Here is a 27,861-nt window from a genome sequence, read left to right as displayed (position 1 = left end):
ATGGAAAGGAGACGACCAGGCTTCACATGCAAAACGCTAATTTACCTCCTTGGCAGGCATAATAAAAATAGAGGCACTGGCCTAGCTGAAAGATGAAAAACAAGGGGAACCACAGGGGCAATAGCCACTACTTTAGAACTACTAGATTCATTCTTCTTTTCCACTTGATCTCAAAACATGAACAGCTAATATGCAAAACTCCTATATGAGGTCACCTACAATTTGAGTCAGGTGATACAAGTCCATATTCTTTCTGACAAAACTGTGTCCACATATTTAAATAGGTAAAATATGACCACTCTTGTGCTTATTGTATCGGTGCTCATTGTATAATGTGTTTATTATAACGATTATGGATTTGGATAAGATGGAAGAGATCGTTGCCTTAGCGACACTTCTGGTATTAGCACTCTCAGTCAACCTTTTGGCTCATTACGGCAAGAAACAAGCGCAAATCAATCAGTATCTGATGTAGCCACCATTTGCTTTATGTATTTGCCTGAGTCAATACAACCCTTGCCCCCCCCCCCCCCTCTCTCTAAGATATGTTTCCATTTTTTTTTGTGTCAGGATTAATTTCTTAAGCAGAGACTAATGGCTGAGTGATGTGTTCTGAAATGCATATTATGTAATAAATGGAATCCCTTAACGGTAATAGTTTGTGTAAAAGTTTAAGAAATCATAAAGAATGTACTTCTGAATAAATGTTTTTTATTATAAGTATATATATATATATATATATATATATATATATATATAGAGAGAGAGAGAGAGAGAGAGAGAGAGAGAGAGAAGAGAGAGAGAGAAAGAGTATTTAGTCCTGCAACCTTTTTTCAACTCTTTTTTTAAATGTATTTTTCCTTGTTGAATATACTAAAATTACACCAGCAAACTTCCATGAGCAATAGTTCGACCACCATGTTTTCTGCTTGTAAAGAAATTCAATTACAAAGCCTTGTCCACTTTCAAATCATTTTTATTTGACTAAGATTTTTAGAACTACATGTTTGAATATCTGAATTAGAGTGAATGCTATCTGTTCATTTCATTCATCAGAAGGAACGTTTGAAGGCTGAACTCGGGACTTTTTTTTAAGGACCTCTTCACTGAAGCTTGCTATCCTGACTTAGCATGAATTGGCGCGATCCAATATGTGCAAAAAAAGAATAATGCAAATACAGTATTTAAGCATGACCAACTAGCACGTTTCAATGAGAATAACCTATCTAAAGAGTGTGTATACACAGTAGTTGTTCACATACAGGTCTGTGCACATTTAAAAACATATGTAACTTTATTGCCTATGATCATTGTTTTATTCTTCCCAGCTTCCTTTCTCCATCTGAGACAGATGCCCACACAGCCTATTTAGATTAGAGACGATTTTAGGGGGTCTCATAATATTTGGTTTTTGGTTACATTAAGGAATGTATGATTCAGTTTGACTCACTGTCCAGGTAGCCAAAAATCCAGTCTTGAAAAAAACCACAGACCTCCTGCCTCCATTCCTTCAGTTATACAAGGCCATATGTCTGGGATGCAGTTTCCAAGTCAACATTCCATTAAACTCAATAGGGAGGCAATATGACGGAGAACAGCTACTTATTTTTAGCCAGTATCTTTTGAGATTCTACACATTTAATTAAAAAATAGTCCAATAACATACATTTTATCAATCAGAAATTATCTCTTTATTATTATTATTATTTTTTTTTTAATTGTGGAACAATGTGTCTTCTTGGATGAAAAGATGCTAGGTCCTTGAGGGAAAAAATATAAATAAAAAGAGGGATATACAATATATGTAAAGTATATGTAAGGAGCAGTACAATTCAAATCAATCTTACTTAGCTTTTCCAGTTATTTCGAGTACAGCTTGCTCTGACGCACAAATCAAACAATACTTGTTTTCTAAATGAAAGGTGTGATCTAACTAAATATTAAGTCTCATTCACTTTAATCCGATCAAAATCAATCTGTACAAATATTTTAGCACACTACACACTAATGTGGTAGGTTGCTACCAATAATGTTCATTCTAAGTATTTTTGTTTTGTTTTGTTTTTTTAAATCCAGAAATGAATTCTGGTGTTGACCTCTTGTCTTATCCATGTCCATATTTTGATGAAAACCCCAAATGTTTTCTGTCTATATAAAAAATAAGTGACCTAGCTATTCCAATACTGCTGGAGCAGAGTTTTACTACTGTAACTTGCAAGCTATCTCTACCGAGTTATTTATGTGATTCAGTATCAGAGCATGTGTTAAATTCAAGACTATTCTATTCATTTATCCTATTTTTTAAATTCGGTACTGTTGCTGCGGGAAGTCACTTACCTTGATCATACGTGAGAGGTCTCCGGCATCAGCTAGCTCCAGTACTATGTTTAGCTCATTGTCCTCAATAAAAGACGCATGATACTTTATCACATTTGGATGGTTCAGTTGCTGTGGGAGAAAAAGAAGACATACAACAGAGAAATAAACAAAAGTAGAACATCTTGGCCAAATCGGTCTTTATATTAAATTTTAAAACTCATTCACACCTAAAGTAACTGAGGTGATCAACTTCACAACTACAATATAGATAATTAGTCAATGTTCACAGGCTTTAAGTTGGGACTATCCCATATCTTTGACATTTCAAGTTTTGATACTAAAAGGTAGTAAGTTCAGGATAGCCCCCAATGGACAACAATCAAACAAGCATACAGTACAACTTCTTTGCACCCATCATAATGGCATTGTTGAATCAAAGTCAAAGTTTTTCACTGTCACTCACTCCTATTCTCACCCCCATAATCAATTGGCAACTATGTCAGAACTTCTCATGCGCTTTCCCTTTCCGTCAGTCTCCTCCTCGCGCTCCTCATTTTGCTTTTGAAAATAATCTGCAAGAGACTGCCTCATTTTTGGAATGGTATCCCAAGGGGAGGGGTGGCTATGCTGTGTTGTGGCAGCAACATGTTTTGTTCTGTCCTCCACAGAACTCCAGACCCTCCCAAAGAGACTTTGAGAGAACATTGTCTGCCTGATAATGCTTAGGGACTCCTTCGTTCTGCTCGGGAACTTCAATTCTCATGTGAACCCCCCCGCAATCTGAAACGGAGCGGTGCTTTGTTAATGGATTTCTGCGTTTGTCATGGATTGTCCATAACCATGGTCAAACATAAGGATGTCGATTTGCACACTTGGCACCAGGACACCGTAGGCCGCAGTTTGATGATCCACTTTGTAGTCGTATCATTGGATTTGTGGCCGCATGTTTTGGACACTCGGGTGAAAACAGGGCGGAGCTGTAAACTGATCAGCACCTGATGGTGTGTTGGCTCCGATGGTGGTAAATGATCCCGGTCACACCTGGCAGACCCAAACGTATCGTGAAAGTCTACTGGGAACATCTGGCAGAATCCCCTGTCAGAAATCGTTCGACCGTGTCCCTTGGGGAGCTCTGTGTGAGGTGCTTTGGGAATATGGAATACCGGATGCCCTGATATGGGCTGTTCAGTACCCGTACGACCAATGTCAGAATTTAGTCCACATTGACTCCAGAAAGTGGAATTTATTTCCGGTGAGGTTTGGGCTCTGCCAAGGCTGCCCTTTGACACCGATTCTGTTTATTACTTTTATGGACAAAATTTCTAAGTTCAGCCAAAGCATTGAGGGGGTCTGGTTTGGGGGTGTCAGCATTTCATCGCTCTATTTGCAGATGACCTGGTGCCTTTGGCCTCCACAAGCCGTGAGCTCCAACGCTCACTAGAACGGTTCACAGCCAAGTGTGAAGCGGCTGGGATGAGGATCAGCACCTTCAAACCTAAGACCCTGGTCCTCAGTTGGAAAAATGTGGAGTGCGCTCTCTGGGTAGGGAATGAGGTCCTACCCCAAGTGGAGGAAGTATCTTGGGGGTCTCATTCACGAGTGAGGGTAGAATGGAACGCGAGATCGACAGGCGGATCGGTTCATCTTTTCTTGTGTTGCGGACGCTGTAGTGGTAAAGAAAGAGCTGAGCCAAAACGTGAAGCTCTACCGGTTGATCTACGTTCCTGTGCTCACCTATGGTCACAAGCTGTGGGTTGTGACCGAAAGAACGAGATCCCGGATACAAGCGGCCGAAATGAGTTTCCTCCGCAGAGTATCCGGGCTCTTCCTTAGAGATAGGGTGAGAAGCTCGATCATACGTGGAGGGGCTCAGTGTCAAGTTGCTGCCCCTCCGCATTAAGAGGCCAGTTAAGGTGGTTCGGGCATCTGGTTAGGATGCCTCCTGGACCACTCCCTGGTGAGGTGTTCCAGGCATGTCGCGCTGGGAAGAGAACCCGGGAACGACTCAGGACATGCTGGAGGGACTGTGTCTCTCGGCAGGCCTGGGAAGGCCTGGGGATCCTCCTGGAGGAGCTGAATGAAGTGGCCGGAATGAAGAAAATCTGGGCTTCCCTGTTCAAGCTGCTCCCCTCGCGAACCGTCTCTGGAATACAGTGGTAGAAAATGGACGGATGGATGGATGGATGGATGGATGGATGGATGGATGGATGGATGGATGGATGGATGGACATTTCTATGCCTTCACCTTTGCAGGAAGACTTTGGTGAAGACATAATGGAAGGTCAATAAAGGTATGTGAGGCATGTGAAGGCATATGCGTAGCATGTGAAGGTATATGCATAGCAGTGGCGGTGGCTATCCTGAAGTAAAAGAAAAAAAAAAAAATCAGACACAAAATTGTGAAGAAACCTTAAATAAAAGTGGAAGCTGCAATACGAGCTTGTTTTCATTTTATCACAGTTTAGGGTCCTGCCATGGACAACCAGTTAAAAATAAGTGAGTTGAATACACTGTATATATAATCCCTATTTTATGTGCATGGGCCTAACGAAACGGTTTTGTCCTCAAGTGTGACAAAGCTGGATGACATGTCACAACAACCCTTCTAACTGTGTTGACAACAACTCGTGCAAGACACACACATGCACACACACGCACACACACACACACACACACACACACACACACACACACACACACACACACACACACACACACACACACACACACACACGCACGCACACACACTTGACGAGCTGACATTGCTGGCAGTGAGAAAAACAAGCCGGGCTTATCTCAGGCAGCGATTCCTTCCTGTTGGTTGGTCAATAAGGCAAGAACCACAATTTATATTGTAAACAACGTATTTCCACCAAGAGTCAGAATAGGGGAGAGAGCAAGACAGAGAGAATGTGTCTTGAGGGATATGAAGGACACCAATTAATTTAAAGAACTGACAAAGTAAAACATGGGAAAAAAAATTAAATTGAGACAGCAAGAAAGGCAGAAGTGAGTATAGTTAAAGAACGTATTAGTGAGAGGGGAAGGACACGTAGAGCTGGAGACAAGGGCCCGTGTAGCATGGCAGTCGGGGGGCTGAGCTCCAAGTAGATAGAGCAGTGTGACACACGTCCTCCACGTGGCTTCGCTTTCTGCGCTGTGATTAAAGAAATGTTCATACTCTGAATGATGAAGAGAAGAAGGGGAAAGGAGGACTATATACAGTACACTGCACCACACTGCACTCTCCACCCATCGCTGCATCACTCCCTGATCCTCCTCACTTGTCCTCCCTTCTACCTTCCCCATGTCTCCATCTTTCCCTTGCCCTCCCTTGCCAGATGTATATTTGGCTTAGTGTGTCAGTTCTACATGTCTTCACACTGCAGCACAGCCAGAGAGCGATGACAAGCCCACCCAACCCATTCCTCCGCCATAATAACTGTAACCTCAGGCAAAAAAAATGGAGGACTGTGGTGATTTATTCACATGCAGATGTTAATACTAATGACGGATGGAAGCCTGGTGTAAAACAACAATCATTTATTAGGAAATATCACATAGAGGTTTAGATGATTATGTAATTAAACACACAGCCTGAGACCCACCAGTGTGTGTAATTACTTAATGATTAAAAATGTGTGAGGGATTAATCCTGTGAGTTAATGGCATGGTTGAAAAAAAAAAAGAGACATATATCTAGTGAAGCCATCAGACGATGTAAAATTACCTAATGATAAATTAACTTAAGTGGCATATAATGTAGGTGTGACTATATGGGGACCGGGCTGGTCTACGAATAGCAAAAATTCACGTACAGCTGACAGTCATTGATTGAAAAGAAAAATCATACAGTGTGGGATGAATGGGGTGGGGCGATTTAACCCAAGAACAAAAATAATAAATAAATGGTGAAAACATAGGGAGGGAGGGTGTCTGCAACTATGCAAAGTAAGTATGCAAGAGTCCACTATATTTGATTAAACAACTTTGAATACAAAAACTACAGCTATAGTTTGAGACATTTTTGACAGCAGGGTAAAAGATTAAAATGGGGCGGCGGTTAATTAGTTAGTAGTTTGTCGTCAGTGAGCACATGCTGCTTAACAGAATTTTGATTGGTGAGAAAATCATTCCGCTGAATATTATCCAAACTTGACAGTAATTGACAAAGAGGAGCAGACAGATGTGACACTGCTAATATTTTGAAACTCAATTAAACATCATAGAGCTGTATACTCAGCGTGGAACGAGGGAGAGTGAATGAGAATTGGGGTTCTAAAGTTGAAATTCGTACATCTGACCAGGACAATGCAGATGAATAAACAGACACAAATGCAAACAGACAAACAAACAAATAGGCAGACCAATAAAAGGCGGTGACTAAGAGTAGTGTGTATGTCTCAGTGTGTGTGTGTGCGTGTCCATGCATGCGTGCATGGAACCATGCACAAGTATGTGTGTCATTCCAGTCGGTCCATGCCACTGTGCCTCTCATTATTCTGATTTGGCTGTGTCTCCTGTTGACCTGTCGAGATGGGGAATAAGGCAAAATGGCTGTCTCTCTCACAGTCAGCTTTTTATTGTAAGGCGCGCAGTCAAGAGCGAGGCAGAACTTCCATGTTCACTTGAATGAGCTTAGGGACATGGAAAACAAATCATCTCAAGGCAGAAGGTGAACCACCATGAGGAGAGGAAGAAGCTGTGCGTGAGATGCATACGCTAGGAGGCCAAAAAGGAGGAGAAAAAATGTGTGACGACACGTGCGATGGAAGAAAATTAGCAAAGTATTAAGGAAATGAAGAACATCATCACCTGTCAAAAACTGACAGTGAACCCTGACATGACCACTTGTAGGAGGTCAGAGATACAGACTGAGGTTAACCCTGATGTCTTGTGGCATTAATTCAAAGATGGGATACTCAGTTTACATCTTTCTACAATCCAGTGTCTGCATCTGAGTATCTTTATCTTTGATCGGCCCCTGGAGCTACACTGGAGTGTTTAGAGTGACACAAACTAATCGAATTAGTTTCCTTCTGCTTAATGTATATGTGAGAAATGCTACAAGCATAAACAGCCTGCAGTGGTTATATATGGAAGACAAGCACGGATGTGAAGGCAAACATAATCTGGAAACACACTGGTAAAATCTTTGTGTTTTCACAAGAATTTGAAAACAATCTGAGTGACACATTTCATGGTGATTTGAAAAGCCAATCACAGATTTAAAAAAAAAAAGCGACATAACATCCCATTTAAAAGAACAAAATTGAAAAAAAAAAATCATAGATTGAGTTTGCAAGCCAGGATGAATTTACTGCAGATACATTAAGGTTCACATTCATTCAAAGACTTTTGAGAATGCATGTACTTTTCAGTCCCAAAAATCCACTAATGCCTTTGTGCACAATGCCCTGCTCTGTATTCACACAAGCAGAAAAAGAAACAAACTACAAATGTACCCAAAAGCTCCTCACACACATATCCAAGATGCTATGTGCAGCTGAATTGTTTTCTTGTGGCGCACGGACTCTGCTGAGGCACCTAAAAAGAAAAAGATTGCTGCAAAACACACAATCCCCCTCCTCAAGGGTTGCTTACCTTCAGGAGATCTATCTCTTTGATGCAATCCTGCCGAGCTTTGGCATCCATCAAGTCAAATATCTATTAAGGTATCAAAAAGGTAGAGAGGGAGACAGAGAGAAAGGACACAGATGCACATTATGGCACATTCAACAACTGTAAGGGAGGAGAGTTCCATAGAACGTACGAAATAAAGTAAAAAGTCTAACAATTGTTGTAGTAAGGCAGTTGGCATTTCATTGACTACCGTTTTTCACACATTTCAAGGGATGGGAATTGATAAGACTTTTCCGATTCCGATTGCAGTTTCAGTTCTGTTTAATGTTTCTTATTGATTCTTTTATGATACAATTGGGAGAATAAATAGGTAGATTGGAATCCAGTTTGTTTTATGTATTTGACTCAGAGAAGCCCACGAACGGAGATTGGTTCAGTTTGCTGTCTATTTTGTTAATGAATTATTGGGCGTAAAACGACAACTCACTGGGCATCTGCTCTATATGCCAGATGGTCAGTCCAGCCCTCATTACAGTTTTCCTCATCTATAGGACACATTTGTATATAAGTTGTACCCTAAATTTTATGACTGAATCCAGGAATTTCACAAGTTACGATGAATAGGACCTACCAACAGTTTGGCGATAGTGCAAAAACTTTAGCGAAACAATCATTTTTTAATATTTTCTTTATTTTTACATCTGAAAGTTATGTGTTTGTTTCGGGTATGTTGCCTGAATGTGACAGAGCTGTGTGTGGCATTAGGGTGGGTGAGTGAATGAGCGAGCGAGTGAGAGAGGGACTGCGGGGGAATGAGGGAAAGCTGAAGGTGGAAGGGAGCATTGGGCTAATTTTCATGACGAATGCTGAAAAATGTGAACGCTGAGTGTAAACTCAGACTCCCGTTATCCTGTTGCGTCAGCTAAAGGCTCCAGTCTACGTCAACGTACCCAAATACCCGATAACCCAAACCTTCTATCAGCCTCACATTTTCATTCATTTACACGCTCTGCTATGTGAATCACCTTCCTCTTGAAAGCAACTGTAATGGCCATGTTTGAAGAAGGATGGACTCAGATGCTGGTTACGTCTGTTCCAACTCTTTTGTTTTTTTTTGTTTTTTTTTAAATAAAGCGGTAACAACCTCGGTTTAATCGAGCTGCTGTTAGTAGCAACTCACGCTCTGGCTGTAAACATCCAAGTGAATATGCCCGATATAGAAAAGCACATCTGTATGATGATAACTCTGCTTGTGTGGCTGGCTGATGCTATCTTCCTTGAATGTCGCCAAAAAACAAACAAATAAAATATGATAATCTTTAAGTTACTGTGCGTAGTATATACTTTTGGTCTTCATTTTGGGGGAAAATAATGAATCACAAACATGGGGAAATATGATAAATCTGTAAATGTTAAGATACAATTTCAAAAGTAACATGACCTTGCAAACCCAAAAGTGAGGTTTGAAGAGCCTGCTGTGGGTTGAGAACCTTTGTCATCTCTTTTAATTATACTGAATATAACAGGGATGAGCAAATAAAAAAAAAAAAACATGCAACTTTAATATTCTCTGACTTAACATGCAATTTAACTATTTTACCTACCAAAATCCGACCTTATCTACTGTGGCAAATGGTTGCTACCCTTTTACTATAAACATACCGTAATTACAAGAAATGAGATGAGATCTAGCATGCAAATGCAAAGATAAACAGAAGAGTCACTTTTGTTGAAGGCTAATTTTTTAGCTTCAGCTGAGATAGTTTAACAAAACGCTCGTGTTAGCTGCAATTGTTACTGCCCTGTAAATATCGAGTACTGGCAGCCTAAGCTGAGGCTCAAAAAAACATGACAGCATTAATGTGACAATATGCTGTATGTGTGCAAGCATATTGACTTTATATGCTGCACTGTTTTTTTCCATTCTTGTAAAGCGTGGCCAAACTCTTTGTGTTTTGTGCAGGGAGGAGCCATGCCGCGCTACTAATGTGTTGCTATGCTTGTTGTAATACGACGTGACATCCAGGCTGTAATCAATAACTGAATCATTGGCTTAAACGGCAAACAACACTGAGGAATTGAAGCATTGGGAAACGGTTCCCAACAGGAGCTGAATTTCAATGCCCCTCCCTATACCTGATTGACTTATACATACTATAACAGGTACACCCACTTGAAAAGTTTGAATGGGTGCATTTTTTATTGTGGCTTTTATTTTTAAGAACTTGAAAACCTATGTTTTCATTTCTGAAATTGAATAACAAATGTTAAAGATTTCTCACCTGGACTTTCTTCAGGGCCACAGATGTGTTGTCTAGCAGATACCTTGCTCGGTAAACCTCACTGAATTGTCCCCGTCCGATTTTCTTTTCAATTTGGAAGTTAGCAAGGGAATTATGGCCCATGTCTGGCTGCAAAGGTTTCTGGAAAATAAAACAATGTATGAAAGACTCTACATGTACAGCAAAGTGAATTTATGAGATTGTAGATCAAATGAAAGGAAAATACAGACATTATTTGAGTTTCTTAAGTTTAAAAGTGTCATTTTAATGATCACTTATAATTGTGATTACAATGTGTATTTTGTGATTACAACAATATATATCAGGCACACATAAATCTCGATTTATTGGAACAGGACAAATGTTTTAAAAATGAGTATAGGCCAAGTTGAACTTAGCATATTGGCTAAAATAATAAGTCCCAGTCTTTTGTGGTCTCCTTAAATACCTATCAATGATATGAATATCAGTTATTTTTGTTTAGATCTGTTTTGTTTTCATTTAAGTCTTGTGATGCCCTGAGAAAGGAAACAAAATTGTGGTACCAATACACCGCTGCTTTTGATCTGCAACTTAGTACTACAGTATACTGTGCACACCAACCTACTGCCAGTCACAATTCACTGCAGGTTGAGACATTCCTGAGTTATACTTTATAAACAAACACACACAAAAAACAAGCTAGCTGAGTTCAACAGATATATGACCAAAAAAGGGCTGCAATGACGTTGCATAAGGTAAATGTGAACAAGGCATTAGTGGAAACAAACAGAAGTTGGCATGTAAATATCAGAATGTCATACATCACCAATGTTGCCATTGTAGTTGTGGCAGCAAGAGGCTTAGGACAGAGGGAAGGAAGACAGAGAAAGATTCGCAAAATTGTATCATCTCAGCCGAATCAATAATCTTACTTATTTAAGGTTATTGCCAGTTCCTTTGCTATGATGTATTTATTTATTTATTTAATTTTATGGCATACACAAGAATGAAATGTGGTGAGACTTTGCCCCAATTCAAATAGGAATTCCTATAAATGGAAACAGATAGCTGAAATGCTTTTGTGAAATACAGTTTATTTTCACAAAATACACAAAAAGCAATTTTAACCTGGATTTCATCAAGTATTTTTTTTTAGTGTTTATGACTAATTTTTTTTTAAATGTTTTAAAATGAAATTCGATTTGATTATTATTTTTTTTTCTTCATTACAGGCTCTCTGATATCCATCAGTGAAATGTGTGTAACAACAACGGGGTGCACCGACAACTGTTCTGGACCTATTCCAGTATAAGTATGCATATTTTGAGTATTCACTTTTGAGACACAAAATTTACCTCGCAAAAAAACACAGACAGATAAATTTAAAGAAAGGTCTATCCCAATATGATATTTCCCTGAAATTGTCATCAAATGCATGGCAAATTTCTATTTTTGTAATTGAGATTTTTAGTTTGTGTTGGTAAAACACATCTGCTATTAGTACCGACTTCAATCGTGAGAACCAACACCTTGAAAAAATACCAGGTGTTTGTATCAGTACTCGATCATCTCTGGTTTGATTTTGCATTGTTTGCAATGCATAATGCAATTAAAATGCATAATTCACACACACAACACAATGTGCGCCCCTTAACTTCAGTTGCTACTACTTTGTCCTCATCTTGAAGAGATCACATAATTGCATTTATTTTTAAATTGGATGATATCCATACATTGTTTTCAGCAATGCACTCAGTCTGTTCCATATTTACACTGCTGAAATATGGAGAGAAATGTGTCCAAACTACACAGATTGAGGACTTAAAATTGTCGACTATATTATTGTTACAATAAATTTACCAGATTTGCCTGTATGTCACAAATAACGTTTTGATGTGACTTTCGAGAGTTTATGGGGGGGCTGGGCCAAAACATCAAATCTAAATTGTTTTTCAGTCTCAACATCCATTTATTTAAAGTTGTCCTTATTTAAAAAAATCTAATGTGCCGAATGTTCAGACAATAATAAGGTATACCCATTTTAAATGACTTTAACATTAACGTTCATAGCTTGTGCATAATTCACTTGACTGCTCCAGTTAAGTGCAGTAGTTATTACTGTAAATAGCTTGTAAACCATCTATTCTACATTCAGGATGATGACACCTGCAAAATTTCAAAATCAAGCTATTTTCTTCCTATTTTTTAAATGATGAATGAATCAAATTAAATGTTACCTAGACCGAAGTTCATGTTTTATTTTTGTTTTGTTCTAGCTTTTACATGTCTAGTCATAATTCAGGATAATTAACATTTTTGTTGGCAGCCAAAAACTATGTTTGAAGTGAAGGGGGAAGCATTTTATCGTTTCCGTTGAATGACAGGAAAAGAAGCCTGAATCCTCAGGTGATGGGTCCAATTAACCCCTCTGAAACGTGTTTGTTTTTTCTGTGCGACTCTGCCACCAGATGTCTCCGAGTCACTCTGACAGCTACCATACAGACCACTACAATGGATAATTCAGCATTAGACACCTCTGTGGCAGCTCCAGCACAAACAATACCTTACTGACAAACATTGCCAAAAATTATTACGTTACATTTCGACGTTAGTTGATAGTGATTTAAATGATTAAATAATGGATAGACTGTGAGTGTATTTTTAATGTATATTTGCAGGGAGGTGACCCTGTGAAAGATAGGTAGTGTACTATATACTGTACAGCTTGAGGTGTTGTAAAAACAATGATGGGTGAGGAAGACATACTGAGCAAGAGACGGAGGGAGAGAGGAGGACAAGAGGGCATTGCTTTCATTCGCTGCGTGGTAGCTTGACAAATGTTAGCATGAGCCTCTAAAGCGCTGTGACAACCGCCTGCTGAGAGCACAGTCTTGCTAATATGTCCTGGCACGCCAGCCCCGTAATCACACATTTACATATGCAATGACCTACATTTGCATGTCAGATCGCACACTGTCCGGCATGATTAACAGTGGGCACCTCCCCGTGTGGAGTCGCCTTGGGTGGCAGCAGAGGCCGTGCGAGGGCGGAGGAGAGGGCTGGAGGGAGGGCGTCTTTTTTGGCAGCCGAGGGGCCAGGCTGCCAGGCAGGATTATGTCAGCCAGCAGCCCCGGCATTAGACACTTCATTAGAGCTAATCTGTTTAGCAGTGGGCAGTGTATGTAAACTTCACAGGCCATTTGCGGCACCTCTTCGCCCCCTGGCCTGGCCTTCAAAGGGCAGCCAAGCCGCAGCTGATTGACAGCCCGTCTCATCTGCCGCACATGGGTGTCACACAATCAAGGGCTCCCAGATGAAATAAGGGTCTGTCAGAGAAACACTCACACATGAGGAGACGTCACAGAGAAATGACCCTGAATGACGCTGGGTTGACTGAGGAGCGCAAGAAAGGGAGGGGTCAAAATCTAGGTGAAGCATTGCACAAACAAATCACATTTAGGGATTAATAAAAGTAACTCCACTTCTGATGAAGTGGAAGACACAAGTCATGATCAATGATGATTGATCAAAGCCTCTTCCAATTGTGCCATGTGTTCTGCACTGATGTCATTCTGACTGGTATTGGGAACAAAGTACATGGCAAGGATTTCACATGGCAGCTGTGCAATGCATTGTGGGAATTTTTGTGAGGGACAGTATGCCATGGCTAAAAAGGTGACATAAAACTGCCAATAGCATCTCAGAGGAAAGAAAGCGCAAGAGGAGGGAGGGAGGGAGGGAGGGAGGAAGAGAGCAAGAAAGAAAGAAAGAAAGAAATGAGAGAGACAGAGAAAATGAGAGTGTACCCTCTCTCATCAGACCAAGTGTGATACAGGCTGACCAATAATGACGCCATTTCCAAACACAGCTGACAAGACACATGGAGCCTTGACGGGGCAAGGCGAGAGAAGGGGGCGAGTGAAAGGAGACAAGCAGCAGAGGGGGAGAGGGTTTGATATGACAGCTCGGCAGTGCCAACGGCTGCCACAGAAAGGCCAACAGCGGCAGAGGACGGACAGGCGGACATCGACACTTCAAGTACATCAGCACCATGGCTAATTTAGAAGTACATTGGCCCACTGCCCAAGTGAAAGGCAGAAAAATGGAATCCTTCAAGTTAGGGGTATAGTGATGGAACTCATTGAGACACTTCACATAATCTGCAAAAATCCCAGTGGAAAAGGAAAAAGCACACATACACATGAAATATGCCAATATTTTCTTGGCAGTAGTCAACTGAAAAGAAAGTTGAAGGATACATTTTATGTAGTTTTTTTTGTTTAATCTGATTTTGCACTTTTACACACGAAAATGTATTCATTTTGTTTGTTCAATTTCCAAATCGTTTTACAATAAACATTTGTGACGAAGCACAGCAACAAGCACAGCGAGACCATATTTCAGAAATTTGGTGTTGACAATAAGGATGTTTTGATTAAAATCTCGTAACTTCAAATCGGGTTCAATCACATAAATTTCAGCAGTTAGGATTCAGGAGGTGACCTATGGAGTATAAAATTGACTTTGTTTTCATGCTTAAAAGCAACAAAATAATCCACAGATGCACAAGTATTGACACACGAAAAATATTTATGTTTCATACGACGAAAAAATACAATATACAATAGTTAGGGGAAGCTGACGTGCAGCTAGGGCCATGTAAAAATAATGTCTGCAATATGAAAATATTTTAATGTGGAAAGCAGAGACAGTGCAACGTTACGTTATAGGTGAGAAAAAAGTATCCTAATAATATTCCTAATACTAACCGTTGGGCTCGACCCAGCACCTTTTGAGTCGTGTGCCTATAGCAAAGCTAAGCCAAGAGGGTCAATTTATTCTCGGTTTTGTAATCGAGTTCCATAAGTGTGGATGGCAAGTAAACATCTTTCATATGAATATTGATCGATTCAATGAGTCGCAGTCATTTTGTACTGTATTTCAAACAAACAAGACAAAACAACGCAGAAAATGAGTTGAGATGAATGTGGATGTAGACTGACGAGACAGTGAGGACTACAGGAAGAGACAGTGACTGGCAGGCAAGAGGGCCCACACCCATTCTCACCCATCACTAGCCCCCTTGAGCCTGGCACCATGCAATATTCATCCTCAGCCAGTGAGCCAACCAGGCAGCCAAAACGCCGGGATTCAGCCCAAAGGTGCTTCTCGTTCGCCTCTCAATCCGTCTCACGCTTACAGACAGACTTGTGTCTGTCAAACTGTGCTGTGCAGCGACGATCAAAATCACATTGGAAAAGGCGGAGGGAGGTGCAGGGGGTTCTCAACCTCGCTACTCACATGAAGAGCAAATGTGCCATTAAAAATGCACATCTTACCAGCTCATCTTGTTTACCTTATGCATATGCATCACACCTCCGGGACCCAGAAAAACTACTCTATATTGCAAGCAATACCGAATGTCCTTCATTGCATATACATTTCAGATTTCTTCAGGTGGATGGTACCCCTCACCCTTCATGTACTGCCAAGTATATTGAACCGTGGGAGGGCGCACACAGATACAGGTATTGCTGAAATGCACCCATCAGAAGGCAGTTTAGACAGCTATCTAATTAAATATCTTTCACTTGAACTCCCACCAAATGTGGAATCAGTTCAGATTGCAACATTGAAAACAGACAAAGATTAGCACAAAGCACAGGAATGGAATTAACTAGTTTTATTTCTAGTGTGAAAAACACTAGAAATAGCTTGAAAACCAGCGAGAAAAAAATCATTACACCAAAAAAAGAACATATAATCAACAACTGGGGGATCCGCTGATGATCTAGTGTTTGTGTGTATGGGGGGTTGCCTAAAGTCAAATTAATCATTAGAGCTTTTATCTGAGTTTCTTATGTGGGCAACCCAATTATCCTTAATTTCGCAATTACAAAACTTAGAATAAATTGACTCCCTTGGCAATTCCAGCATTAATGTTGTAATGCCCTTGCATACACAAGGAAAACAACAGCCCAGGCCTATTTTTAGCGTTGTTTCTTTTGCAACAAAAATCCACATTTACTCTGGGGCATGTGGATGAACATCCTTGTTTAAAGTCTTTTCAATAGTTATGGAGGCAAAAACATCCTTCTGGAAGGAAATCAATAGAGCTGATTTTGAAGGACGGCTACAAAATCCAACAGCGACCAGATCTGCAATGAGCAAACCGCAGTTTATCGAACCAAGAGAGGCAAGTGGGGAGGCCCGGGTCTGCCAGCCTCCAGAGTTCTCATCAATAGAAACAACTCTGCATTCATCCACTGCTGCCTGTCTCGTACGATTGCTCCCACAATCCGAAGTATGATTGAAAGAATTGAAGAAGTCAAAGAATAAAGGAATTGCCAGAGCAAGACACATCCAATGTACAGTTCACAATGTGACGCAGGATGAATATTATTCCCGACTGCACTCTAAATGAATAAAGCAAAAACTCAATGTATCATTGCTGACAATGCTTCTTGAATAATCTTGGTACGGAGGCACACACATGTACCAACCAATATAATGAAAATCAATACATGAGCCATTTCAGGAATTATAGTACACTTTTATAGAGTCAATAATACATAAAGTGATGTTTTACTTATTTAGACATTTTAAGCAGTAAAACCTTAATATTTTGTCTATAATTCATTGATCCCAAACTTATTTTTCATATACCTTTAGTACCTTCACAATCACAGTTTGCTAATGGCTGTCGACTGAAAAAGACATCACATTTGCTCAAGTCTCAGGCTCACCTGTTTTCTGGGTTTCGTCAAGTGATTTCTTCAAGCTGAGCAGTGATTGTTTTTTTGTTTTGTTTTTTTACCTAAACCCTGAATACATGTGATGTCATTTCCAGTCAATAGTGAGCGGCAAAAGGTTTTTTAAAGATATAAATTAGACAAGAAAAATGATTTAGTTATCAAATTAATTGTCTAAACAAATTAATTGGCTAAACTAAATATTAACTTTTTATTGAAGAAAATTCCTAGAGGAATAAAGTAGGCCCTGAATATTGATCGGCGCAGTCAGAAATGTAAAAAAAAGTATCAATATGTTAATTGTCATAGAGCCTAATGTATTTCATCCTGCTGAGAGGTTTCATGCCGACATAATTACATTACGTAATTAAAATGAGAAGTGGCTCTGGGCTTTTCGCTGTCAGTGGCATTGCACAGTTTTTAAAACAAATGCCCTTCCCAATGCAACATTTTTATCGTTTTTTTTTTTCAACCTGACTCGGTCGGGACTGGCAGTCGGTGGGAATTGACATAAAGTATAAAGCAGCATGTTCGACCATGGTCCAAATGCACCCCATGGTCAAATTTTATCCAGACTGCCTCTGTCAAGAAATTAATCATGTCTGGCCCAGTAGCATAAAGAATATAATGGGGCAGCACAATTATGGCCGGAATAATAATCACAATTATTTTGGTCATTGTTGAAATCATGACTATTAATCACGATTATTCATCATGTTTGGTCAAATGTCTATTAATTGCCTTTTTCTTAACAGTATATAAACAAGACTTCAAGGCTTGATTCTTACAAATACAAATAATAAACTAAAATAAAGTAAATGTGCGAAACATTGCCATCTAAAGGGTTTCAAATGGACAATGTGTTTTCCATTAAAAATGAAGAATTTAAATGATTATAAATTTCAACATAAATGAACATAAATTGAACATAAATGTGTTTTTACCAACCAACAGTATGTTTCAAATACAATCGTAGGTCTAGTTTTCATTAAATTATATTACATGGGGGTGGCATGTCTGTTCTAGCACCGGACAATGGTAAATGAAGCAGTTCCTTCTGTCCGTAATGAAAAACAGTCTAAATCTTACACATTGTCCCTTTAAGGTAGAATTGAAAGTGTGCCATGCAATTTCACTTCTCATCTCAAGGCTCATAATTGCAATATCCATAGCTCCTCGCTCCTCAAAACATTGAACAACTCCCATAAGTTGATTTAATGTCTTGAGGATCAAGCATTAAGTAGCTAGTACGGGCTATCTTAATTTGAGGGACGTCTGAAGTATCCTCATCGATGGTGACATATAACTACTAGCATGTACCAGTTAGAATTCAAATTAAATCGTTAAATTTCATGTTTGTGTCGTTTCGTTTTTTTAATTTGAAAATACATGTTTTCCTGAGTGTCTGTTCTAGCTGGGGCAATATTTGGTAAACAGTAGAACATGGTTGCACTGGACTTCTGTAAAGATGAACCCTTTGGCAACATGAAGAAAATTAAATGAGTTTTAATGGGTCTTCAAACTGTTTTTTTTTTTTTTTTGCATTCAACGTAATGCATAATCGACATACTGTATCTACATTTATAATATTCTTCAAATAATTCCAAAAATCACTGCACACATTGGAGGTGGACCTACATATTAATCTTTGCACCTGCAAAGTTGTGAATCGGAACAGTGGTGATGTTTGGACCTGTTACTTTATTTCACAGTGTGTTTGTTTTTTTTAATTCAAAAGTTCAGTGAAGATAAAAAATTTTGTCACCCACATTTTCACCTCACTCAAATCTGGTCCTTTTTGCAAACTGTTTGGACACCCATGGCATATAAAGGGGCTGACTAAGGGAGCCAACTGAATGTTACTGTTCACCTTGATGGGGATTTCAACCACGGCTCCTGTGTCCAAGTGAGCAATGTGACTCAATGAGCTATTCAGATACCTAAATCGTGAAATTAAAATTGTTGATTGACATGTTCAAGGTTCTATTACATTTACTTTTTATATTTAACAATCAGAAACGCGCCTTGCAAAAAAGTCTTTGAACAGGTCAGGTAGCACAGTATCAGGTCAATGATTTGTATACAAGTGCTAATATGCAAAAATAAGACCAGGTCTGTGTCAGGTATCACTCACTACCTGTGGCTGAAACACCGGCACAGCAGCTTGCTGCCCTTGTGGCTGAGTGTCCATATCCATGGTGTTTAAGGTCTTGAATCCGTTTCCCCCCGCCTAAGAAAACACAAAATAGAAATTCTAGTTGGCAAACAGCAACATGAAATGAGCTAATCAGTTAATCAAAGTCATTTTTATCTCCCAAAATCAATGGAGGTGTTTGCAGCGCCAATCTCTCGAATGAAGCAACTAACACAGTGCAGCGGGTGTGCGGTTTCAACAGAATTGGATCCGGTGTCACGCCTGTGAATCTGACACTCCCTGTGTGGAGCCCTCTCACATTGCACCCTGCAGAGCGAAACCATGCACCACTGTTCTGGAAACAGAGATAATGACACTATGGCACTACATCAACTTGGCTTTCCTCCAAGCATCCCTTCATGGGAATTACAAACATTTAAGCAGCTTCACATCTTTTTGTTTTTTCTAAAAGAATATGACACACAGAGGTGAATGCACTGGATATGAATCTATGGCATGGTGCTATATAATTGCATGTTTTGGCATACGGCCTAAGTAGACATTGTTTGCAAAAGATGGCCCATTGCAACTCAGTGGTCTTAATAGCGTAAACATTATTTCACAGATGACATAGTATTATGTTACCTGATTCAATTCAGAGAAATCTGGTGATGATGATGATGATTCCAGTCCCCAGACAGATCTACTGTATGTGGTAAGTGCATCACAGATGGAAACATTTTTATCATGCCGCTTATCCTTATTTCATCATTTTTCCTCTTGTGGACTACTATTTATGTTTCATTTGATGAATTATGGCAACAGCAAAGAATATGAATGAAAAAGGCAGGTTGACTTGCTTGAGAAAAGCTTTTCCTTACAATACTTTTGGCACAAAGTTGATTTATTGAACGACAAACCAAAAAAGTGATATACAACCACACAAAACAAACCTACGGTGCATAACTAATAAGAATAGGACAAGATCTCGCGAGACGAGATCTCACAAAATCGAACGCCACAACATTTCTCGCCACGAGATTCAGTTCCTTTTCACTTTTTGGGAGGGTACACCTTATTGAGCCAGATGTGTAATGGAGGGCAACTAAGCTGATAGATAGGCTTGAGTGCAACACTCTCTTTCAGTAGGTGGCGGTTTGCACCTAACCGTTGTTTGCAATCTGCCATTAACTGAAAAGGAAAAAGCGCTCAATGGAGAACACAGGAGAAATACACAATGATCCAATTACTTTTAAATCATATGTGTGACAAAATGCTGGTTTTCTAATTGAGGAAACGGATGGTAACACATTGACTGATAAGACAAAGACCGGTTTGTAAGCCCTGCAAATAAATAAATATGTCATATACCACAGTTAACACGAACTGTATGCAAAGGCATTTGCGGTATTACCACCAAAACCTGAAGGTAGCCAGCTCATCAAAAACACCTTCTAACAAGCAGGCAACAATAAGAAACGCTTTTGCATCACCACTGAACCCGTAAAGTGCGAGACCTACCAAAATAACACGGGATATTGGTATGGACATCGCGCTTGATATGAATTTGTCCGGCGGCTAATTCACACCCTTGACCGTGGTATGAGACCCAGTCACAAATGGAAAAGAATGGGAAGGTTTTTTTTAACGTCAAAAAGCAAACAAAAAACAAAAAAGAACTGCTGCTGCAACATTTACATATTCTGGTTTTATTTGGCGACGTTGTCTTTGTGACAGTTGTTTTTTTAACAATGGAGAAAAATAAGTTCTGACTCATCACAACAGAGGCAGGGTCCCATGCTAGCCAACAGACATTTATATGGAAAGGAGGAGTCCATCTTTGGCCTAGTTACATTTTTGGTTCAAGACCTCTGACAAGAAGCAAAAAACTGTTCTTTGCAAGAAGGCCGGAGAAAAACACAAAATGAATAAGCAACTAAAGAACAAGAGTATTTTTCACAATTGACGATTGTATGTTTCATTTGAACTTTAATTAATACTGCACTGGTAGGCAAAAGATTTTTGGAACTTGAACCAACCAATAGTATTTTATGTTGATACTTTTGTAATGTTTGCACAGTAATGTGGAAATAGCTTCATTACAAGATAACAGATTTCAGACACTATATAATCACTCCACTACCACTATTGCACATACATCATTAATCAAGTCAGTCGACAAAAACAACTACATATGTTACTTTCTACGGCAGCAAAATCTTCAAATAATTTGAATTAATAACATTTATTTTCCAGTCAGTGAGTGCAACAGCAGAAAGTTGAACGAGCCAACATTGCAGGTTGCGATCCCCTGACTTAGATTGTTTACCGAACATTTTTGTGCCGGTGTAGATCAGATTGCTTGAATAGATTTAATAGATTAGACACGTTAAATTGAAATTGCAGTCAAGAGAGCAATCTGGTTCATATCCAACTAATCAAGAGATACTGTCAAACAAAAATCATTCCAAATAAAGGATTAGGGTTACGGTTAAAAACATATTATCAGTGTGTCACAAATATATACATTATTCTCCTTAATTTTACGTTGGAAGTTAGATTGGTGTTTTAATTCGAAAAAAAAAAAAAAATGTCATTTGAAAGTGATTAAGCGAACAGTATAACAATTGCTCACCCAGTGGCCTTGCTGCCTCTCATTTGACTTCTCACTTTAGATGTGAGCTTCAACAGATTGAAGCTGGCACCATTACTCCTCTCTTCAAAGCTCAAGTGTTCCTGCCTGCCTTTGTGTCAAAATAACCACAGGGCATTTGAGCTTCACATCCCACAATAAGAAGATCAATTAAGTCTGTCACGTTGAATTATTACACTGCCCAAAACAGCCCAATTATTTAAGGATGTTACCAATCAAGGCAGGGTAAAGACATTGTCATTCTCTTTGTGTATGTCCAACTAGTCCAAGGCTAGAACTTCAACAAAAATCCAAAGAACTGACATCTCAGAAAACATGGCAGAATGATTATCATAGTTTTGGCCCCTCAACGTGCGCTCTCATTTGGTGGTCGCTGCAACAGCAGTGGAAGCATGAGGTACTAGTCTGCTAGCATTTCTGTCATATGGAAAACAAAAACAGTGGCTACAGCAGTGGGGTAGCAGCGGCCATAAAATAAATCTTTATTAATAATCTTCATTATTTAGAAGGAGCATGGCAAGTCACAGGCCTCGTTTGAGACAATGGAAAAAAAAATTAGGATCCTAAAACCAGCAATAAATGAACACAAAATGTACTTGTGCTGGTATCTGAAATATTACTGTTCTATTTTAAACAAATTACAAAATGTGTCGGTTCTAACATTTTATTCTCTAACAAAATCTGTGACTTCCAATGAGAGTATGGGTATATGAGCACATTGTAGCGGATATGTGGACGAATAAATTATTTCCCAGATCATTAAACTGTGGCACAGTCGCACCAACAACCACTACTGCCACATTTCACCTCAAGCGTCTCATTAAAGCTCATGGTAAATGGGTCTGAATATTTTTTGTTCTGTGATTAACTCCTGATAATTAAGTGTACTAATATTTGTTTAAAAGGGAAGTCCATCTTTTTTTTTCGGTAATATGTTCAATATTACCCTACAAGTCTAAACGCAGCAGTGTGATTAACATTAAGTTTGAGGAATATGATTTATGCCACAGCCAAGTACAAGTGAAGTCTGTGATTATGCAGAAAAATCCACCTTTTTTTTCTTTTTTTAATCAGCCTCAAGCCACGGCCATTTTGCCACTTACTGAAAAATGACAGTGATATCTCAGTTGTTCAGGCCTCAAGCAATCACAGCTCACCCGATTTCTAAATTTCCTCATACTACATTCGCCAAGCTGAGCAGTGATTGGTCATTCATTCAATATAGTCTCCTATTTACTGTCCATAACTCACTGTAATATTACAGTTCCCACATCCCCAATGAGTCAACATTCATCCAACTATCGAACAGCTTGGGAATTTTGACTAGGAGCGAAGCTCCGTCTCTGGCTGAGAGCATGTATCTGGAGTCAAGTTGGGTTGACCCTTGCAATTTTTATCAACTGAAGCAAGTTATATTTTTTTTAAATAACCTGTAATGCAGCATAAAGACTACCGGTACTTACTTTTAGACACTGAGTGGCTCTACTTGAATAATGCAGGAAAAGAGTGGCAGGAGAACAATAGCAAGCATGGTTTCACGACTGTGAAAAATAAAATAACAAGCAACTATAATGATACCCTGGGAAAAATACTTTTCACTGAAGTCAAAAGAAGGTGTGGCGGTTTAATATTCAAACACGTTAATGCAGTAATTAAAGATTAGGATGTTACAGACTACCCTGAGCATACTAGCTCAGCTGTAATTTGCTCAAGCATAACTTTTAAGTGGTACCTTCGATACAATTAATTTCTGTGCACAGTTCTGAATAGAAAAAGTTGGGACACATTGTCATCATTCATCCCTCTACTGTAAATTAGTAACAAATGAACTTGTGGACTATTAGTACAAACAGAAGCTTCCTTATTTGGTATCTTTAAATGAATCATTACTTTTCCAGTAGTAAATAAATGGCAATATAATTAGCATGTAAATTATGAATAATACTTCTGAATTTAATAAAAAAGAAATAAAATTGATAGTTTTAGAAAAACTGACCTGGCTTTGGCCATCAAAACGTAGATAAAAAGACATGAGTCAAGTTATTTGTAAAATATTGTTTCCAGGCACAATTGTAATTAAAGCTAAGAAGATTTATGGTTAAATATTGCAGTTGGGAAGAGTGCCGAAAAGAAAAGATGGCGTATGGTAGTGACGGGAATATATAGCTTGTTACATTACTCATACTGAATAGACCTCTTCCTTAAAGAAAGTGTAACTTATGAAATTACAGAAATCTGTTGAGGATTCCAAAACCTAGCACTACGGTTTTACAGAGCACTGGACTTGACAAAACTCTTTAAGCTGGTAAACTCCCTCAAGGTTCTATGGAAAAAGCACATCTACTTCAGCGTGTCTCAGTGAAGTAAAGGATACAGGCATTAGAAACTAGTAGTTGGACTTAATGGAGTAGGACGAAGTAAGACACAAGCAGAACTAGAGAACACCCAGAGCAGGGACCGCGTTTGCCATAAATGTTCATGTTCCCATGAGAGATCGTGCACCACAGAAGGGTGGCACTGGCATTAGCCTATCTTTTTATCCTCCTTTTTTCATTCCTCTTTTTTGTATTATTCATTTAAAATAAGGGAAGAGAAAAACCAAAAAGAGGTGGTCAATTATAAAAAGGTGACTCAAGGCAGTCTGGAAATGGGGCATGGATGAAAAAAGGGGTACAGCAAAAGTTCCTTGAAATAAAGGAGAGTGCTAAATCAGCTTTCAATCCGAGGACATAAAAAATGTAAATAGAAATTGATGAGCTTGTGCCTAAGAAAGCGTGAGGAGAGAAGGAGAAGAAACGGGGTGAGGAGTGGGGTTGGGCTGCATAGTTAAAGAAGGGAAGCGGAAACATACAAAGTGACACTATCCGGCCCGGGCATAGGATGTAAAGGAATCAAAGGCACCTTTGAGGAGCCAGAAGACGACAGTGAAAGGCCTAGAAGAGTGGTGTCCATGATTACAAGAAGTGGAGAAACCTTTGAGTTTGTGTTCATGAAAGCCAACCCCAGGCCTCGAACGAATCCGCTGCCCGCCTAACACTGATGATACAGAAAAAAAGGAAGCCATCCACTAATGATGGAGGGGTCCAGATACTACAAAAGCAGCATACTCTCCAATTCATTTTAATCACTATGCAAAATCATTAGCCCAAATGTGCAAGCACTCATCTACATTGGACCATTAAATGAGAGCAAGGGGGAAAGTAGGAGAACACCAATTACATACACCTCAGCATGTCAGCCTTTCTTTAGTCTTTGAGGAAGCCCAAGACTCAGTAGAATACAAAATGAAGAGGGAAACTTTGTATCTTCATTCATAACAAAAGAAAAATGACAAAATGTGAGAAATTCACTTTGCAAAGCCAGCTAAACACTTTAGACGCTTACAGTATGTCTTCCAAATTCTGCCAAGTAAGCAAGAAAAGATCAGGGAGCTGATTATATTTTTGCTTATTTTTCAGCTCAGGCGATCAAACATAAGAACTAAACAGCAACACTGACATTAAACAGATGAAATTATTCAAAAGTTGGATGATCTGAATTAATAGCTAGGTCTCTTGTTTGCATAACGCAGACCTTCACTCGATCGCTGTTGGGGGCAGCACAGCAAATTGATCAAAAAGGGAATCAAGACAAAGAAAACCACTGAGGTCCTTAGGGAAACTACAAGGCCGGAGATCCATAATGTTGCTTGCCACCTACTATTTATATGCCTCCTTTACATTTTTCACTTTCAGAATTTTATAGGCTAATGATTATTTTACTGCAGAAATAAACAGCACAGCACAAAAAGCCGCCGCTTCATGTGAGGCCCGAATTGATTTATTTCTCAACCGTCCAAACAAAACTAGCACAGTTCGGTGCCTTCCACTGTGTATATTTCACTAAGCGCATCCTCAAAAACACACAACTAGACTTTAACCTGATCTTCAATGAGCCGGTACCATTCCTAATATATACTCTTATGTCTGTGAGACTGCAGCCATGGGCACACCTGCACTTTTGTATTCTCTTCAATCTCCTCTTTTCTGGTACTATTGCCACCTTTATTTAAAAAACAAAACTCAAGTACATGCAGGTGCCAGCCTCTCATATCACCTTCTTCCTCCATACATCCCCTTCCAAACATTGTCAACATGAGATGGCCCATGGCTAAAATGTCAGGCCACCTCTCTGGTTTATTGTCCTACCCACTCAACAGCAGCAGAGACGACACTTGCATGGCGAGGAGCTCTTTGTTGCCCGTCTATCAATTCAGCAGGTGCCTCACAGTGAAAAGCTAGAGTCAGCCAGCCAGCTTCCTTCGTGCTAAGTACCGTTTGATGTGCTCATTTCACAAGCAGGGGGTGGCAGCCAAGGAGGACGCTAATAATCACACACACAAAAAAAAACATTACACTCATGCTTGAAAAAGATAAACTTCAATTTCAATGATAAAAGGCATGTGACCATCAAGCACCATGGCAGATGAATCCAGCCTGGCACTACAATACCCTTTTTTAGGGTGAAATCCATTCATACTGTCAATGAGGATAAACAAGGTCTGATGACACTTGGACAATAAAAAAAAAAAAAAAAATGTTGCGCCATGCACACAAGTATGAAAAACACAGTTGAATATACCGGAGTGAAAACACTTCAACAGAGGGGTGCCTTCTTGGGTTTGGACTGAGATGAGGGCATACCCTTTTGGCCTGCAATATTTTAAGAACACAGAAAAGATAAAATTGCATTCACTTAAACTGTGACCTGATTACTGCATGCAAACTTTGCAGCAGCAGTTGGGGGATAACAGGAACTCTATTGTCCACAAATATTCAAGTGTAATTGTTCAGAAATGATGATCACAAAATATTTCATTATCATTATAAATGTCCGTCACACAAGAATCTCGATCGTTTGAATCTACTAGTGTCGTTTGAATGCTGTAGAGTCCATTTAACTGTATGGGAGAATATCGTCCAACTGCGAGGAAAGCTGCAACGTCAGCACCAGTGTGAGCGTGACTGACAAAAATTGGAATAAATTGGGTTTTGAAATGACCAAAAATGACTGCTAAGTCCACACTCACTTTGAGTGATTCTGGTACTTTTGTAAAGTTTTTTTTTCCCTTTCAAAAAAACTGAAAGACTGTTGTAGTGTTGTTACAAGTCGGTTTTAATACGTGCTTGGTTCTAAGTAGGCTTCATATTTTTCATTGGTATGCACTCAGCAAGTAAGTTAGCTGTGTTGCCTTGTGTGCAAAGTTTTTTTTTATTTATTTTAGTTTATGACTATTATTTTTCAGTATCAAATCCTGAAACTATGTTTATATATACTGCTTGTTTTAAAAATGTGAGATAAATAGACATGTTTGACCAAACATGATGAATAATCGTGATTAATAATGGCGATCGCAATATTGACCAAAAATAATCGTGATTATTATTTTGGCCAAAATCGTGCGGCCCTATTTGAAACTGAATATCCATCTGTGATGTCTTCTTATATGCAAACAATTCAAAAGTCACTGTAGGTTGTTAAACACAAGACACCAAAAGAGGACATTAAAACAAGTGTAATTCCTAAAATCCAATATAGTACTGAAGCCAGTAACATGACAAATGAAATCTTAAGGAAGCCTACCTCTTATTTTCAGATGTACTACATAGCTATATCTGCATCTGCACAAATATCCCAAGGCATTATTAGGCTGCATTCGTGCCGGGAGGCAACAACTCATGGTATTCACAATGCAAAGCAGAGCATCGCACAGCAGAGCAGAATTTGCAGGGCTCCAGGACCAATAAAGGCTTTGTTTGTTAGCCATGTCACTGAATGACCACCAAATTAGCTTAATCACCTCTGGCACCAGGATATTCAATGTGACATTCCCTACCACAGGGATGGAATTCTGTTTGCCTGTGAGAGACCAAGAGGGCTTCTAGGGAAAAAGGATAACATGAGAACAAAAAGTGGAAAATTTGTAAACATGTGAAAATGGAGAACCTTAAACATTTTGGGTTCTTGCGATTTTTTTTCCTCCAAAAATAATATGAAAATAATTTTCAAGGTCAGTGAATAACACTACCCCTAAGGGGTCGTACCTCTCTCCATTCTCACCCTGCTTCCCTCTTTGTGGCTGCAGGGATATTTGTCAGACCTATTCCACTTTCTCCT

The 27,861-nt window shown here is 39.3% G+C and overlaps 1 protein-coding gene across 2 annotated transcripts in view; it reads right to left on the bottom strand.

The window, feature by feature from the left end:
* The window catches only part of nek7 (NIMA-related kinase 7), a 66,472-nt gene that overhangs the window by 25,056 nt on the left and 13,555 nt on the right, over positions 1-27,861 (bottom strand). The window contains exons 1-5 of one of the 2 annotated variants that reach the window (XM_088426347.1): positions 19,286-19,402; positions 19,056-19,148; positions 10,185-10,325; positions 7,924-7,986; positions 2,338-2,448 (exon numbers count right to left, since the gene is read on the bottom strand). In XM_088426347.1, coding sequence (XP_088282473.1) covers positions 2,338-2,448; positions 7,924-7,986; positions 10,185-10,325; positions 19,056-19,148; positions 19,286-19,396 — 519 coding nt within the window. In that variant the 5' untranslated portion in view covers positions 19,397-19,402. Of the gene's footprint in view, positions 1-2,337; positions 2,449-7,923; positions 7,987-10,184; positions 10,326-19,055; positions 19,149-19,285; positions 19,403-27,861 lie in introns of those variants that run through there. The other variant, XM_088426348.1, reaches the window with a different exon arrangement.

Source organism: Hippichthys cyanospilos, chromosome 10 (genome assembly GCF_059441005.1).
Source record: "Hippichthys cyanospilos isolate Australia breed blue-spotted pipefish chromosome 10, RoL_Hcya_1.0, whole genome shotgun sequence".
NCBI classification, from domain to species: Eukaryota; Metazoa; Chordata; class Actinopteri; order Syngnathiformes; family Syngnathidae; genus Hippichthys; species Hippichthys cyanospilos.
The sequence above is the reverse complement of the archived record's forward strand: the minus strand, read 5'-3'. Positions and strand labels throughout refer to the sequence as shown.